Raw genomic sequence first — 15,386 nt, forward strand, 5'->3', positions numbered from 1 at the left:
ATAATTATCTTTTTATTTGACTTTAAACGCAATTTGTAGATGACACAATTAAAAAGTCATTATTAAAGTACGAATCCTTCATTACTCCACAATACTTGGGACGATAATCACTTCCAGTCGAGCAGGCCGCGGTTGTCCAACCATGGCAGCACCTCCGTCATCACCTGGACGTATTTCGGGTTGGTGAACATGGCGTTCTTCATTTTGGACTCGTCACTTATATAGCTTTCCAGATTAGCATCGGCTGTCTTGTCCAGCATGACGACGGGCAACACCTTGGAGACCACCATATAAGCTGTCGATAAAGCATTATAAATGTGATATCGTAATGTCGATACTGGACTGGATTACTCACCAGCCAATCCGTTGCGGAAAAGGGAAGCATGCAGGTTCTTCAACTTGGGCAACGGTCGGTGGTATTGCAGAAGCTTCAGATTCTCAATAAGATTATCAAAATAGTAGCGCACCAAGTCGTCAAACTTGGCAGTCTTCAGCTCTGGAGCAGCCGATGACAATATCAAGTAGTACAGATCATTGGCCTGCAGATAGAAAGTTAAGATTATTTATATTCGGATTGAACCTTTATCTAAGGAACCTACCGGACTTCCGTATTTTCCCACTTGAAAGTCAACGAAAAGGGTCTCCTTAATAGCTCCAAATGCATCATGTTGGTACATCACATTATTGGCCCAGCAGTCTCCGTGGTTGAGCACGTTGAATTCTCTGCTATTGTATTGCTGATCCTGCAGCAGACGATCCACCAAGTAGTCATCGCTGTCAGCCTAAATGAAACAGATTTATAGCCGGATCACCTTTAAACTCATTGGTACACCAGTTACCCACCAGCTTCTCATAAATTTTCTGCGCATTCTTCCACTTCTTGAGCTGAGCCAGAAATGCACCAGATGCATTGAACTCCTGAAGAAGCTGGCGATTGGCCTCGCTGAAAACGCCCACGGTGAACTCCTCGCCAAAGAGACCGTGATGCTCCACGTAGCAGGCGGATGCCGCATGGAAGGCGGCCAGTTTCTCTAGAACCTTGTGCATGTGATCGAGATCCAGACCGGTCAGGCGATTGGCGTTCTTGAAGTTCTTGCGATGCAGGTCCTCCAGCAGAATGTAGTCCACTCCGAGATCACGATCCAACTTGAAGGCCTTGGGGGCGAACTGAATGGGTTTGCCGGCATCCGCGTAGAGCTTCTCGAATTTGGGCAGAATGCTATGGTACATCTGTTCCTCTTTTTGGAAGAGCTTCAACCTGGCCAGGATGGCGGCCATCATTTCGTTGCTGTTCTGCGCCTTCAGAACGAAGGAAAGATCCTTAGTGCTGTGGTCTGCGAACAATATTTATTTATATTATTATTTATTTATCTAGAGGATTATCTATTTTATAGATCCGCACTTACCAATCAGCTCCACTTCCACCAGCAAACGAAGGAACTGTGTAGAATAGTTATCGCCATCGCTGCTGCCCTTTTGTGGGCTTATCGAGATGATCTTCTCAAAGTCTCCGATCTGGGCCTGAACAGCCTTCTCCAGAGTGATTTTCGACAGCCAAGATGGAAGATTATTGGCTGGCACCTCACTATGTCCATTGGTGGCCTCAGACATGATGAATCTGCCATAAAATGAATCCAAAATAGCATTAGTGGCGTGCTGATAACAACGAATCAAATGCTTCAACTTCACTGTTAGCATGGCTAACAGATTGTTCGACAACATCAAGCATAGGTGGCGCCACTCTTCCGTTTCTGCCAAAGGCGCGGAATATTTGAATAATAAAATGCGTTCTGCTTTTGGCCCAGCCCATTCAATAAAGAACGTCTCAAGATTTGTGTATTTTTAGAGAATTATATCAAATGGGCCGACAAATTGAGGTCTAATGCGTTGGCGGAAAATTATCATAACGGACACTAATTGGTACAGTAAAATAAAAATTGTGAAAGAACGTTAAGTGCAATAACTTTTGAATGCTTTTCCATGATGTTATCTCTGCAAAAGTCATTATTACCTCAATATGTGGCACTACTTTTATTTCACACTTAAAAAAGTCAGTTAGCGTATGACTCAAGCTAATACTTAAAACTGCTAATGCCCCTCTCAAGTGTTTTTTCTTCGATACTTGAGAAGAGTTGCTGCACTACCTGATGTTTTTATATTTTTTTAAGTGCACAAGACTAGAAAACTTGTATTACTAAGAATTGCGTGGGAAATGCATCATTTTGAAGATAATTTATCAAAGTAGTTGGAGAAACGTGATTTGGCGATTTGTGGTCATTCCAATACGGGTAATTACCGAACTTTTGTGGGGCTTTTATTGATTAGGCAATTATCAGAATTATCGCAAATTAATGAGCAAAAATCGTAAATCAGGTCACATGCCACCGAATGAAACACCTGCTATGAGTTTAGAGTGCATTACGAAACACTATTTGGGGAATCCTACCTAATCGAACTAAAATGCTAGTATTGATTTTTGAACAATTTCCAATGCACTTTCTTTGCTTATAAGCTAATTTCACTCTTAGTCGCTCTTTCCAACACCAGAAAAGTCTGAATACTAGATGTTTTTATAGCACTATTGGGGGTTGGTCAAAACTGGCGGGTTGGATCCCTAGATTCGGGGAATGGCCCACTGCGAAAACACACACAGCGGTAGCAAACCTTTTTCCTTAATTGGTAAACGGAGCGTACTGATAGATCGACTGCAATCCGGCCAACTGTCGAATGGGAAATACGAGTCGTTGTGCTCGGGAACAGCGGTATTGCCCCGATTTGGGTATGGGCCAAGAAATTCCTTATCGCATGCATTCGATTGAAGTTTATTTTGTAATTCAGTTCGCCAAAACCGGCAAAAGAGTGGCAATTGGCAGTGGCGAGAGTGGGTGCGCGATAGCGTGCCAGAGCGAGAGGTGTGTGATATATGATATAGAGACGCAAACACCGTCAATTGTTTGATTGATAACGAAAACGGTTTCTTGTTCCCGCTCCTGATTCGACTTCCTTATCGGGATCGGGCACCCGAGTTCCTCTTTGTGCTCGCCATTCGCTCTAATTATTTCGTGATTCCTCATTAATTGCTGTTTGCGGGCGTGACATGTGATGGGTAGATAGACAGTTCACCTTCGGTTTCCGCACAAGCACCACGCACTCAATAAACAATTATTAGAATATTAGTAATCCTACAAAATGCTGGTCTATATGGGCACCATACGGCCTTTTGATTATCTTTAATTGTGGTTTATTGGGGCACTTAAGTTTTGTTTTATTTTTAGCCCTGGTTTAGACCAAAGCCATGTTAAATACCATCTGCCTTCACTGAATAATGGTTGATCAGTTACAAAAATATTTTATTTTTAAGTCATGTATTAGTATTTTATTACAAGCAGAACATTTTATATGGTATGTTGTTACAAATTTTTTTTCCCAGAGAGCATTAGGAATCACTTTAGCAATAAGTATTATACTTTATATATTTATGTATAAAAATCTGAATCAAAGAAGTGCTGTGAACTAGCACTGGAAGGCCCCTCGATTGTTTAACCATTTCAGGATGGCGCTAACGTGCTTCTTATATCGGGCATTGGAGTACATTGCCATCTTGAGACCATCTCCATTATCCGTCTCGGTGACGAAGTCGGTCAGATTTGCGTCTTCAGTCCGATCGAGCAGCACTGGTGGGCAGAGAATGAAGGCAATGTGATACCCTACGATTGGAAAAGAAATCAGAACTTGGTTATCTACAGCTTTGCAGAGTGAGCTTTGCACCTACCAACTCGTCCATATTTCAATAGCTGAGTGTGGAGGAACCTCAACGTGGGGGTCTTCGCTTCGGGGTAGTTCAGCAATCTCAAGTGCTCGACCAGCTGATCGTGGTAGTACTTGATAAAGTAATCGAACTGACTCAATTGGATTTCGAATTTCGTCGAGCCCAGGAGGAAATAGATAAGATCATATGCCACGCTCGTGACCTTGGGCAGTTGGAGATCCACGAAATAGGTCTCGATCGGTTCGGGGGACTCGTCCTCGTACTTAAACATGATGTTGTTGGTCCAGCAATCTCCGTGATTCAGAGCATTGAAGTCCTGCGGATCGGGCGTGTTCATGGCATACATAAGGTCGACGATTTTGGGTTGCATCTGGTGCTGCACAGATAGATTATTTTGCGATTACCCGTGCAAACAATTGGTGCATACAGCTTAACAAACTTACAACCGCCTCGCTGTACTCCTCGTAACCCTCGTAGAGTGGCAGGCACTTGAGGAAATACTTGCCCAAAGTTTCAGCCACCTGTTCGATGTTCTCCTTCATGGTATCGGCGTAGGTGGGTTGCAAGTAGTTCTGGGCGTACGGACCCTTCAGATGGATCCTGGTGGCCGAGACCGCATGCCACTGGGCCATCTTCTTCAGAACACTCTTGGTGTGAACCATGTCTAGACCCTCCAGGCGATCGACGTTCCTGAAACCCAAAGGACCCAGATCTTGCAGAAGTACGTAATCATCGGGCGCGTCGATTTCATAAGCCTTGGCCCCAAACTTGACCTCCAAGCCCACATCCTTGTACATCTGTTCCAGCTCGGGAACCACCTGAATGAACACATCCCTCTCCACGGCAAACATGTTGTTCTTCTTCAGAATCTCGCGGTACATCTCGAAATCATGTGGAGTCTTCAGCATATAGCTCACATTTTCGATGGTGTGATCTGATGATGAATATGTCTGCTTGACTTTCCATTGTTCGCCGCATCTGTGACTCACACTCACCCTTCAGTTCAACTTCAAACTTGAGGCGCAGCATAATTGTAGAGTAGTTTTCTCCCGGCTTGAGACCGGCTTCCGGCTTGAAGCTCTTGATTCCGGCATAATTGCCGCCGTAACGCGTACTCAGCAATTCTTCAAAAAGATCTGCTTTCAGCCAGGTGGGCATAGGCACTGTTCCTGTCTCCTCCGTCATTCTGAGCAAAATAAAAGTTTATTTGCCGGCTGGTGCCGAACAAACGTGGGAGCAAAACTTTTTCCCTTTGTATCTTTGTTTGCTACCAAAACAAATGCCAATCCGAAAGCTCCAAAAGCTTTTTGGAAAACAAAGAGAGTGCCGGTTATGGAGAGTTCTCAAAACAACTTGTTTTCAAAGTCTCGCGAGGAATACATACATACAGACCAAAACAAACTTGGGGGTATGTATCGCATACACAAATAGATTTATACCCATTTAGAGGCTTGTCTGTCATATACAAAAGTGTAAAAGATAATTAATATAATTGTACGACCATATACAAAAAAAATTGCTCAAACCTTTAGTTAAAGTTATATTTTCGTATATGTAGACTCCGGGAAAAAGTTTTTTTATTATTGACCACAACGCTTGCTAATCACTAGTTAGGTCTTTATTAGATATTGCACAACACGTTACTGTATAGCAAACTTTAGTTTCATTTTTTCGTTATACACCCTACATACTTTTAATATATATAAACAATATAATATTGTGCATTCTAAGTGTCTATTCCATAGCTCCTCGATGCTGAAGCCATGGCAATAGAACCTCCATATGTTTGCGAAATCTGGGATTAATGTATAACGATTTTTTAAAACTGCAGTCGTCATCACCAAGAACTCTATCAAAATCGGCTCCGTCTACAGGATCCAGGAGTACATATGCCAATATGGTTGAGGCGCAGATGAACGCTAAAAATTTTTCATTTTTTAAAATCTGAACTAATGATTGGGCAACGATTGAAAACTTACACCATCCACTGTATTTGTTGAGAGCGTCGTGAATACTTCTTAAAGTGGGAAGAGTTTTCGAATATCCAAGCAGTTTGAGATGCTTTACCAATTCGGAGTGGTAAAACCAGATGAAGTAATCAAACTTTGATGTTTTTATGTCCAAGCTTGTAGAAGACAAAAGGAAGTAGTACAGATCCTGGGTCACTGATCCCCACTTGGGGACCTGCAGATCGACAAAGTACGTATCCTGTATCTCGCCTTTCTTATTGTACTGGAACATAATGTTGTTGGCCCAACCATCGCCATGGTTTAACGCAATAAATTCATCAGGACTCGGATTGTTTAGTTTCTCCACAATTTCGAATGTCTTGCCGGAGGCAATGCGCTGCAATTAATGATAAGATATAAGATTTGAAGATAAGGATATCAAAAGATAAGTTACCCACCAGATCATTAAGATAAGTCTCGAAACCCTTGCACAGATGGACGTTATCCAGAAAAACTTTCATACTCCGATTAATAAAGGCATCTATGATTTCCTCGTTCTTTAAAAATCCCTGTGTGTACTTCTCCTGATAAGGACCCTTTGTTTCCACTCTAACGGCAGAGGCCGCATGCCACTGGGCAAATTTCTTGAGGACACTTTCGGTGTGAGCCTGGTCCATGCCTTCGAGGCGATCTATGTTCCCGAAACCACGTGGCCGGAGATCCTCCAGCAGGACGTAGTAGTCGCTGGCCTCCATTTCGTAGAGTTCAGCTCCAAACTTGACCTCCAATCCCACATCGCGATACAGTTGCTCCAGTTCGGGCACTACTTCCACATACATTCCTCGCTCCACATCGAAGATATCTGTCTTCTCGATTATTTTACGATACTGCTCTGACTGATGGGGAGTCTTGAGCATAAATGCCTTAGTGGTTTGAGTGTTATCTGGAAAGTTTACAATATTTTAAAGATTATTTCACCCTCATTTACTAGTTCTATGGAATAAAATTATATGAACCTTCTTTTTCAACATCCAGTTCAATTCTAAGCATTACGGTGGCATAGTTCTCGCCAGCAGCGACTCCTGCACTTGCCCTCATGGATTTTGTTGCTCTGTAATCCTTGACAATCCTTTTAAGCAGCTCCTCAAAGACTTTTGGCTTAACCCAATCGGGAATGGCGACCTGTTTTTGGCTAACATCCTCATCCTTTGTCTGGGGAGGCATTTTGTAACAATCTGTTCGAGATCAGCGCACTTACTGCGAGCTTAGAGCACTCAGCGAATCTCTTAAATACTCTAGGGAGAAATTAATCTTATGTGAGCGATAAGCATTACCTCTTACCCAACAAGCAGTCAACTGTTTTATATTAATTTAGTTTGAGAGAAGTGACTGTGCTCGAAAGGTGCGTCCGGAAATTTTAAAACAATCCCCCACCCCAAAGAGTAGATTATCATAGTGACTTCGCAGTTTCAGCGATATTGGCGCAATATAGTATAACTTAATCCAAAATATCATTAAAGTGTTCAGATTCAGATGATGTTACCACAAGGATTGCGTTGGGATTGAATCAAGTATTTGGAAAGATTATTCCAACATCACCTTATTTATTATAATCCGAAATTCAACATCAATGTATTGTATCGTATAATTTATTTCTAAGTTTTTAAGAGATTTTAAGAGACCATTTGATATTTTACTCCAGGGCCCCTCGATGCTGCAGCCAAGGTAAGACAACTTCCATATGCTTGCGGTATCTGGGATTGGTGTAGATGGAATTCGTAAAGTTGGAATGATCCTTCGATATGAATTTATCGAAATCAGCTTCATCTGTGGGGTCCAGCAGAACGACTCCCATTACGGATATAGAGCAAATGAAGGCTACAATAAGATTATATTTATAAGATTTAATAATAGTTAACTACCCTAACTTACCCCATCCACTGTACTTGTTAAGATCATTGCGAATGCTTCTTAAAGTTGGCGGTTTCTTTGAATAGTTTAGAAGTTTGAGGTGTTTCACCAACTCCGAGTGGTAGAACCAAACGAAATAGTCGAATTTCTCCGTTTTAATGTCCAGGCTGGTCGATGAAATCAAGAAATAGTACAAATCCTGCGCAACTGATCCCCACTTGGGCAATTGAAGATCAACAAAATATGTATTCGATATCTCGTTTTTGTCGTTGTACTGGAACATAATGTTGTTAGACCAACCATCGCCATGGTTGAGGGCATTGAACTCGTCGGCTTTCGGTTCCTTAATATCATTAAATATATCGAATAACTTTTCTGAAACACTTTGCTGTAGCAGGGAAATGTTGAGATTAGAAACGCACCTATAAAGAAATACAAATTAACTTACCAAATCCTTTATGTAAGCTGCGTGTCCTTCGTACTGATCGATATTATTTAGCAAAATTTTAGCGCTGCGATCGCAGAAAAAGTTCATGATTTCTTCCGATTTGAAAAAACCATTGGTATACTTGTTTTCGTAGGGGCCCTTGCGGTCCACGCGAACTGCAGAAGCCGCATGCCATTGGGCGAACTTTCTCAGGACACTTTCGGTGTGAGCCTGGTCCAAGCCCTGCAGGCGATCTACGTTTTTGAATCCTCGAGGCCTGAGATCCTCCAGTAGAACATAGTGCTCGCTCACCTTTATTTCGTAGGCCTCAGCCCCAAACTTTACCTCCAAGCCCACATCCCGGTACATTTGCTCCAGCTCGGGAACCACTACCACATACATTCCGCGCTCCACATCGAAAATGTTCGTTTCTTGAAGAAGCTTGCGATATGCGTCAGTGTCGTGTGGAGTTTTTAGCATGAATGCTTTCGTTACTTCCGATTTGTCTAAAATATAGATCCTTTGGCATTATTTTTCGTTTTTTTTTAAACAAATTTAACTTACCCTTCGTTTCCACATCCAGTTCCAGTCTCAGCATTATAGTGGCATAGTTCTCGCCAGGAGCTACTCCTGCTTTGGCCCTTAAGGCCTTGGTCTTCTTATAATCCTTGACATTATCCTTGAGCAGGTCCTCAAAGGCTTCTGGTTTCACCCAGCCCGGAATCGGAACCTCTCGCTCGCAAACATTTTCATCCTTTGTCTGGGGTGGCATTTTTAATTGTTCTACTAGACTTGATCGCAGCAACTGAGCACTTGCTATGCAAGTCTCTTCATTAAATAGGTTTGGCATTGATATAAGATGGGCGAGATAAACCTTATCTCAATCGCCACAGACAGCTTTAATTAGAATATGACATTGCAAGTTTATCCACGTACGTATAAGTTTGCGTAAACCATGCCATAAAGTCGTTTTGAGCGTGACATTACAAAATTAAAAAATATTCTAAAAATTTTCGAAAACAAATTAAAGGTTATATTAAGAACATGAGATACCGCATTTGTCGATTTCGTTGACTATCTGATACCCATTACTTAGCTAGTGGAAGTGCGAACGGCGAGTTCCGCAATCCATCCGTGTTCCGATGCGATAATCAACGACAAATAGTACGAATTGGGTGTCATACTCGGGCAAACTCATAATAGTTAATTGTAAAAAAGCTTGGTGATATAAAAACTACAACTTGCAAACTTATTACCCTGTGTAGTACGCCATAAAATCAAGTAATATACAGTTGCGGTAACAATAATAGCACCATAAGCACATTTTGTGTTTGCCCCATCGTTTCTCTATTTTCTGACATTTTTTCATAATTTTTTTAACTAATCTTAAATACTACAATGATTTTCAATCGAAATAATAAAATTGGTAACAGATCTAATGGATATTTTAAAAATAATTGGTAAAACAAAAAAAAACCTCCAAATTTAGGCGGTAACAAAAATAGCACTGTTTCTCGTATTTTGCTAAAACTAAATAAAAAAATAAAATAGGAGTTCAACAAATGGATTATATCTTAAGAACTATGTTTAAAGAATCTTAATATTTGGTTGCGTGACCATTGTAGGCAATGACAGCTGCGCATCCTCTTGGCATGGAGTCCACCAAGTCCTGGTACCGTTGTTGAGGAATTTTGCTCCATGAATCCTTGATCCTCGATCTCCCATGAATCCAATGTTCCTCGTTATTGTTGGGTTTGGCTTCAGAAACCTTTTTTTCACGTCCGCACAAAGTTTTTCGATTGGATTCAAGTCGGGTGACTGAGCAGGCCATTTAATTACTCGGATCGATTTCTGCTCAAACCACTTTCGAGCTCTCTTGCTCGTGTGTTTTGGGTCGTTATCCTGTTGAAATGTCCAAAAAAACGGCATTTCATCCTCGGCATATAGCGCCATCACATTTTCCAGGATATCTGTGTAAATGTGCCGATCCATGATGCCTTGAATCATATGAATCGGATCTACTCCATAGTATGAAAAGCACGCCCATACCATGATGTGTGATCCCCCGTGCTTTACCGTCTTAAAGGTGAAGCGAGGATTATATTCAGCTCAGGGTGGACGCCGAACATAAGACCGAGAGCCTTTCCCACCAAAAAAAAACAATTTTGCTCTCATCTGACCACAAAATGTGGCGCCCCTTCTCCACAGGCCAGTCCTTGCGTATCTTGGCATATAAAATTCGCTTTGCCACATGCTTCGCAGTCAGAAGCGGGACTTTTCTGGGACTGCACACATTAAGGTTGTTTTGTCTTAAGTGTTTGCGAACTGTTTCCACGCTTGCAGCTATCTGGAGCTCCTTCTTCAGTTCCGTCGCCGGCTTAAAAGGCTCCTTCTTGCTTTGCCGAACCAAGCGCTTGATCTCCACGTTGGACATAGAGGGCTTTCTTCCACGTTTTTCGTTATTTTCGACAAACAGAAGTGCGTTGCGGATCATTTTGTTTGAAAAACCAACAAACCGTCCCATTTTAGCGTAGGTTTTACCTTCAGAGATCATGTTTTTAATCAAATTCCTTTTTTCGACGGTAGAATGCTTTCCCCGACCCATAACTAGAGAATTTTTGGTCTTCTTTTGAAAAAAATTCAATTAAAACCTTTAATGCAACTCCTTTTTTCAAAATATGTCGAAAAAAAACCCAAAGCAATCACTCCTATTAATTTTATTCAGCAAAAACGTGGTCAGTGCTATTTTTGTTACCGCCTCATTTAGCGCCCTTTTGCAGAAAGTGCCCAAAAACAAAAAGAACCGTTACATTGAGAGAGTCAAAATTTCTTGCTTAGAGAGACAACATATGGTACTTATTATTCATGCAATCAGACTTTAAAAAAAATAAACATTCAATACCTTTTTTTAGGAAATCAACTTTCCACCTGCAGTAGTGCTATTATTTTAACCGCAGCTGTATGTACGTAAGTAGATAGAACAATTTAAAGAGGTACGCTCTATAGCTTTTATTTAAGTTTTGTTTTGCTACCCTGTTCGCATGCCTTATATGGCATATGGTTGTGTAGTTTGCTCTTCCGAACTTTGCAGATAGCTTTTCTGTTATAATGAGGCGGTTATCTTCATTTTGTTTTGTTTTGATACGCTTATTTGTTGATGCCCAAAAAGGTGTTCCCTAAGTACTAAGAAGTTATAGCCACAAAAGCTTATAAAGCCGGTTTTTTAAGTTATGTTTTGCTACGCTGGTTTGTTGTGACCATATATGGTGTATTGTACTACCCAGTATACATTTTACCAACTGAATGGCAATGAACTTCTTAGTGGAAGTCTAGTTCTCATATTTTGTGTAGTATCTCTAGATCTGATAATAATTGAGCTATTGCATGGCTTGGCTTGAATGACTTAGTCATTAAGTTAATTTTAAACATTGGTTCCCATTATCATAACCACATTCCCTCCCAAAATGCCAAATTCATGATGAGTTTGGTCAAATGATTGAAGTCCTTTATCGTTAAAAGTTCTAAGTTTATTTATACTCATTGCCATTATCGCGCACAGATACTGATAGCACTATCATAGTGCCCCACATTGTTCTGACTCAATTTCGATTGTTTATTGTGAAAAATTGAAATCACTGTGTTGGCGGCTCTAGAGCTCCAAGGCGCCACGATTCAACAGCCAGGGCATGACGGCTTGGATGTGTTTGCGGTAACGGGGACTGTTGTAGAGCTGCATCTGGAAGTCATTGCCACCCATGAAGTTCTCCAAACTGGCACTGTCCGTGGGATCCAAGAGAACAGCGGACATTACACCAGTAGCGACCGAGTAGCCTGGGGAATGTAATATAATTATTATCTATTTCCCAAAAGGACCCATAAGATTCCATACCGAAGTAGCCATATTTGAAAAGTGCCAAATGAATATCTCGCAGAGTAGGAATGGGTTTCGAGTATTTCAGAATCTTCAGGTGCTCAACCAGATTATCGTGATAAATCTTAATATAATAATCGAATTTGGCCAGTTTATCCTCCAGCTTTGTGGATGAGAGCAAGAAGTAGAGCAGATCCTGTGCCACGGTTCCGTATTTGGGCAGCTGGTAGTCGACCAAATACACCTCCTTGATCTTTCCGAAGGCATCATACTGGAACATTATGTTGTTCGACCACGAATCGCCGTGGTTCAGAACGTTGAACTCCGTTGGCTCGACCTTGGCGAACTCAAAAAGCTTATCTATAGTAACAGGCTGCAACGCTTTCTGATATAGGAAGGAACAATTAAATATTTTACGCGACTAATGGGGCGTTTGAAGTATTTACTACTTACGACTTTGTCCAAATAAGCCTCGTGACCTTCGTAGGTGGCGCAGCTTTTAACGAAATTCGCGCCCATTCCATTCAACATTTCAGACATAACGGGCTTGCTTTCCTCCTTAAACATGCCTCTAAGTAGGATTTTGGGATAGGGTCCTTTGGTGGCCACTCGCACGGCGGATGCTGCATGCCATTGGGATAGCTTTCGCAGAACTCGCTCCGTGTGCGTTTGATCCAGTCCTTCGAGGCGGTTGGCATTCTTGAACCCTTTCAGTCCCAAATCCTCCAGGGCCACGTACTCTGTCTTAGCATTCTTGAGATCATAGCTTTTGGCGCCGAAAGTGATGTCCAATCCCACTGCTTTGTAAAGGTCCTCTAGTTCAGGAACAACCTCGTTATACATGGTACGCTCGATTTCGAAGATGTTGGTTCGTTTCATCATCTCCCGAATAACCTCCAGTTGGTGGGGCAACTTAACCATGTAGGATACCGATTTCGATTTGCCATCTAAGGTTTGCAAATGAGAGAGTTTTCTTGTAAACAAACCGCAGTAACTTACCTTGCAGCTCAACTTCGATTTTGACACGAACCATAATGGTGGCATAATTTTCACCTGCAGCAGATCCAATGTCCGCCTTAAAGTTCTTGACCTTTGAGTATCCGTTCACATTTGCCTTGAGCAAATCTTCAAATATTTCAGCAGTTAACCAATCGGGAATTTTACTGGCCGCCATTGTAGATAATAGTTGCTTTGTTCTCAGAAGTAGAAAATACGTATACGCCCCGTTGTTCTACAGTTAGTGGACTGAGGCCAGGCAGGGAGGATCAATAGTTTTATATCGTTGGGGGAGCTTTCCTAATTCATTTTATAGAACATGTGAGCTTTTCACTGCCTCCCGTACAAGCTTTTCTGAGTAAACTTTAATTAATTATCTATCGAGCAAGTTTTTGTCTATTTCACGTTTTGTCGTTTTGAGTAAATTAAACATAATACATATGTGTACATCGCTCAAACTATATTACACTAATATAACAATGTTCCGGGGCGATGAGCAGTATAACTGGTCTAGTCAGTGACACATCTTTCAGAGGCAGAGCTAAAATCATATCACAAAAGATCCCTGTATCCACGATTGACCAAATTCCCGCTCCCGCTCGGTACAAATAGATCTTATCGCAGAAATATATCAGTAATCACGTATGCCTGTTAACAATTACTGCTTTTAAGATAAGCTCTTCAATACACATTTTAAAAGCAGTTTAATGTTTTTAAAAAACTTTTATTTCCTTATTTTAATACATTTACAATACTTTATGCGTAGGCTGCACCAAGCTCAGTTAGTTGTATAAAGTGTTTTTTTTTAACCTAAGTCGGAGTGTGTTGTCCTATGATGGAATCAATAATTTCCTAATTTATGTCCAGGGCACCGCGATTGAGCAGCCAGGGCAGGATCGCCTGCATGTGCTTCCGATAGCGGGGATTATTGTACATTTTCATCTGGAAGTCCACTCCCTCGGCGGTATCGCCAACAAAGTTCTCAAAATTGGCGTTCTCCGTTGGATCTACGAGAACGGCTGCCATTACACCTGTGGCCACAGAGTATGCTGAAGAATTATGGATACAAGTATTAAATACATTCTACAGTTGTTCTTAGTTATTCTTACCAAAAGTTCCGTATTTGTACAGAGACTTATGGATATCTCGCAGGCTTGGCAATGGCTTGGAATATTTAAGGATTTTCAAATGCTCCACCAGGTTATCATGGTACACCTTAATGTAGTAATCGAATTTGCTTAGCTTGTCCTCCAGCCTTGTGGAAGAAATCAGGAAGTAGAGCAAGTCCTGAGCAACAGTGCCGTACTTCGAGACCTGAAAGTCAACCATATACACCTCCTTGATTTTGCCAGACTCATCGTACTGGAACATTATGTTATTGGACCACGAATCGCCGTGGTTCAGGGCGTTGAACTCCGTGGGATCGACTACGCACATCTTAAATAACTCGTCTATCATCACGGACTTAAGAGCTTTCTAGTGAGATATGATATAATAAAGTTGATATAATAAAGTAAAAATACATTTTTATAACAAACTTCGGTATAAAACTTACGACTTGTTCTATATACGCCTCGTTACCTTCGTAGGTGCTACAGCATTTGACAAAAACCTGTCCCATGCCGTTCATCATATCGTTCATCATCGGCCTGTTTTCCTCCTTGAAGAATCCCCTCAGCACGATTTCCGGATACTGCCCCTTGGTGGCCACCCTTACGGCCGTTGCAGCATGCCACTGCGCCAACTTCCGGAGAACCCGCTCCGTGTGCGCTTGGTCGAGACCCTCGAGGCGATTGGCGTTCTTAAATCCTTTGATGCACAGGTCCTCCAGAGCTATGTACTCGGTCTGGGCATTCTTTAGCTCATAGCTCTGGGCTCCAAACGTGACCTTCACACCGGCTGCCTTATAAAGAGCCTCCATCTCGGGAACCACCAGATTGTACATGGTGCGTTCGATTTCGAAGATGTTGGTGTGCTTCATCATTTCCTTGTAGATTTCCATCTGATGTGGCAGCTTGACCATGTATGACACCTCTTTGGTGGTGCCATCTGGAAGGCAGGAATTCGAGGTCAACAGAGCTCCCACCCAGTCCACGTCCCAACTCACCCTGCAGCTCCACTTCGATGTTAACTCGCAACATAATGGTGGCGTAGTTGTCACCTGCCGCAGATCCCATTTCCGCTTTAAAATTTCGCACTTTCGAATACCCGTCCACACTCGATTTGAGAACATCTTCAAACAGTTCAGCGGTGACCCAATCGGGTATTTTGCCAGACGCCATAGTAGATAATCGGGATTACTATTTTGAAATCGAACAGAACACGTATACGTCCAGTATGACGGTCTTGTGTAGACTGATGAAAACCGAGTATTAGACTCTATATATCTGTGGAGCTTTCTAATTTCGTAGTGCACGGCCGATTTCTCTCGATCTTCTCTCAAAAGCTCCGTTACTAGCATTC

At 41.8% G+C, this 15,386-nt stretch overlaps 6 protein-coding genes across 7 annotated transcripts; all 6 read right to left on the reverse strand.

Moving 5' to 3' along the window:
* Positions 1 to 15: 15 nt before the first annotated feature.
* Positions 16 to 2,726, reverse strand: LOC117143901. 2 transcript variants are annotated; one of them, XM_033308807.1, is made up of 6 exons: positions 2,665 to 2,726; positions 1,407 to 1,618; positions 844 to 1,334; positions 600 to 782; positions 356 to 539; positions 16 to 295 (listed from the first exon to the last, which is right to left on the reverse strand). In XM_033308807.1, the coding sequence occupies exons 2-6, from the start codon at positions 1,609 to 1,611 to the stop codon at positions 108 to 110; spliced, it is 1,251 nt and encodes a 416-aa protein (XP_033164698.1). In that variant the 5' UTR covers positions 1,612 to 1,618; positions 2,665 to 2,726; the 3' UTR covers positions 16 to 107. The 2 variants fall into 2 exon arrangements, with proteins under 2 accessions (XP_033164698.1, XP_033164699.1); XM_033308808.1 differs by having other exon boundaries at positions 2,695 to 2,711.
* Positions 2,727 to 3,348: 622 nt separating this feature from the next.
* LOC117145163 lies at positions 3,349 to 5,035 on the reverse strand. Its single transcript, XM_033310708.1, has 4 exons — positions 4,765 to 5,035; positions 4,213 to 4,703; positions 3,773 to 4,145; positions 3,349 to 3,707 (listed from the first exon to the last, which is right to left on the reverse strand). Exons 1-4 carry the CDS (start codon positions 4,952 to 4,954, stop codon positions 3,514 to 3,516), a joined length of 1,248 nt encoding a protein of 415 aa, XP_033166599.1. The 5' UTR covers positions 4,955 to 5,035; the 3' UTR covers positions 3,349 to 3,513.
* Positions 5,036 to 5,372: 337 nt separating this feature from the next.
* On the reverse strand, positions 5,373 to 6,963 carry LOC117143652. Its single transcript, XM_033308431.1, has 4 exons — positions 6,735 to 6,963; positions 6,177 to 6,661; positions 5,749 to 6,115; positions 5,373 to 5,688 (listed from the first exon to the last, which is right to left on the reverse strand). The coding sequence occupies exons 1-4, from the start codon at positions 6,940 to 6,942 to the stop codon at positions 5,504 to 5,506; spliced, it is 1,245 nt and encodes a 414-aa protein (XP_033164322.1). The 5' UTR covers positions 6,943 to 6,963; the 3' UTR covers positions 5,373 to 5,503.
* Positions 6,964 to 7,285: 322 nt separating this feature from the next.
* On the reverse strand, positions 7,286 to 8,850 carry LOC117143590. Its single transcript, XM_033308338.1, has 4 exons — positions 8,621 to 8,850; positions 8,078 to 8,562; positions 7,651 to 8,017; positions 7,286 to 7,596 (listed from the first exon to the last, which is right to left on the reverse strand). Exons 1-4 carry the CDS (start codon positions 8,826 to 8,828, stop codon positions 7,412 to 7,414), a joined length of 1,245 nt encoding a protein of 414 aa, XP_033164229.1. The 5' UTR covers positions 8,829 to 8,850; the 3' UTR covers positions 7,286 to 7,411.
* Positions 8,851 to 11,562: 2,712 nt separating this feature from the next.
* Positions 11,563 to 13,162, reverse strand: LOC117143451. Its single transcript, XM_033308160.1, has 4 exons — positions 12,927 to 13,162; positions 12,381 to 12,874; positions 11,946 to 12,312; positions 11,563 to 11,887 (listed from the first exon to the last, which is right to left on the reverse strand). The coding sequence occupies exons 1-4, from the start codon at positions 13,099 to 13,101 to the stop codon at positions 11,706 to 11,708; spliced, it is 1,218 nt and encodes a 405-aa protein (XP_033164051.1). The 5' UTR covers positions 13,102 to 13,162; the 3' UTR covers positions 11,563 to 11,705.
* A 469-nt stretch (positions 13,163 to 13,631) lies between these two features.
* On the reverse strand, positions 13,632 to 15,283 carry LOC117145465. The gene is made up of 4 exons (XM_033311136.1): positions 15,031 to 15,283; positions 14,479 to 14,972; positions 14,033 to 14,399; positions 13,632 to 13,972 (listed from the first exon to the last, which is right to left on the reverse strand). Exons 1-4 carry the CDS (start codon positions 15,203 to 15,205, stop codon positions 13,776 to 13,778), a joined length of 1,233 nt encoding a protein of 410 aa, XP_033167027.1. The 5' UTR covers positions 15,206 to 15,283; the 3' UTR covers positions 13,632 to 13,775.
* Positions 15,284 to 15,386: the final 103 nt, after the last annotated feature.

The sequence above is a fragment of the Drosophila mauritiana genome, chromosome 3R (assembly GCF_004382145.1).
Source record: "Drosophila mauritiana strain mau12 chromosome 3R, ASM438214v1, whole genome shotgun sequence".
Lineage (NCBI taxonomy): Eukaryota > Metazoa > Arthropoda > Insecta > Diptera > Drosophilidae > Drosophila > Drosophila mauritiana.

What these genes read in the sequence shown, in the direction of transcription:
- LOC117143590 (XM_033308338.1), bottom strand. Translation starts at nt 8,828, where the DNA reads ATGCCACCCCAGACAAAGGATGAAAATGTTTGCGAGCGAGAGGTTCCG. An exon ending in ACTGGATGTGGAAACGAAGG is followed by an intron (nt 8,563 to 8,620) that starts GTAAGTTAAATT and finishes TCTATATTTTAG; the next exon opens with ACAAATCGGAAGTAACGAAA. An exon ending in CAGCTTACATAAAGGATTTG is followed by an intron (nt 8,018 to 8,077) that starts GTAAGTTAATTT and finishes TCCCTGCTACAG; the next exon opens with CAAAGTGTTTCAGAAAAGTT.
- LOC117145163 (XM_033310708.1), bottom strand. Translation starts at nt 4,954, where the DNA reads ATGACGGAGGAGACAGGAACAGTGCCTATGCCCACCTGGCTGAAAGCA. An exon ending in GTTTGAAGTTGAACTGAAGG is followed by an intron (nt 4,704 to 4,764) that starts GTGAGTGTGAGT and finishes ATTCATCATCAG; the next exon opens with ATCACACCATCGAAAATGTG. An exon ending in ATTGAAATATGGACGAGTTG is followed by an intron (nt 3,708 to 3,772) that starts GTAGGTGCAAAG and finishes TTCCAATCGTAG; the next exon opens with GGTATCACATTGCCTTCATT.
- LOC117145465 (XM_033311136.1), bottom strand. Translation starts at nt 15,205, where the DNA reads ATGGCGTCTGGCAAAATACCCGATTGGGTCACCGCTGAACTGTTTGAA. An exon ending in CATCGAAGTGGAGCTGCAGG is followed by an intron (nt 14,973 to 15,030) that starts GTGAGTTGGGAC and finishes CCTGCCTTCCAG; the next exon opens with ATGGCACCACCAAAGAGGTG. An exon ending in GTACAAATACGGAACTTTTG is followed by an intron (nt 13,973 to 14,032) that starts GTAAGAATAACT and finishes ATAATTCTTCAG; the next exon opens with CATACTCTGTGGCCACAGGT.
- LOC117143652 (XM_033308431.1), bottom strand. Translation starts at nt 6,942, where the DNA reads ATGCCTCCCCAGACAAAGGATGAGGATGTTAGCCAAAAACAGGTCGCC. An exon ending in ACTGGATGTTGAAAAAGAAG is followed by an intron (nt 6,662 to 6,734) that starts GTTCATATAATT and finishes TAAACTTTCCAG; the next exon opens with ATAACACTCAAACCACTAAG. An exon ending in CAACAAATACAGTGGATGGT is followed by an intron (nt 5,689 to 5,748) that starts GTAAGTTTTCAA and finishes AAAAATTTTTAG; the next exon opens with CGTTCATCTGCGCCTCAACC.
- LOC117143451 (XM_033308160.1), bottom strand. Translation starts at nt 13,101, where the DNA reads ATGGCGGCCAGTAAAATTCCCGATTGGTTAACTGCTGAAATATTTGAA. An exon ending in AATCGAAGTTGAGCTGCAAG is followed by an intron (nt 12,875 to 12,926) that starts GTAAGTTACTGC and finishes TGCAAACCTTAG; the next exon opens with ATGGCAAATCGAAATCGGTA. An exon ending in TTTCAAATATGGCTACTTCG is followed by an intron (nt 11,888 to 11,945) that starts GTATGGAATCTT and finishes TACATTCCCCAG; the next exon opens with GCTACTCGGTCGCTACTGGT.
- LOC117143901 (XM_033308807.1), bottom strand. Translation starts at nt 1,611, where the DNA reads ATGTCTGAGGCCACCAATGGACATAGTGAGGTGCCAGCCAATAATCTT. An exon ending in GGTGGAAGTGGAGCTGATTG is followed by an intron (nt 1,335 to 1,406) that starts GTAAGTGCGGAT and finishes TATTGTTCGCAG; the next exon opens with ACCACAGCACTAAGGATCTT. An exon ending in TGGGAAAATACGGAAGTCCG is followed by an intron (nt 540 to 599) that starts GTAGGTTCCTTA and finishes TTCTATCTGCAG; the next exon opens with GCCAATGATCTGTACTACTT.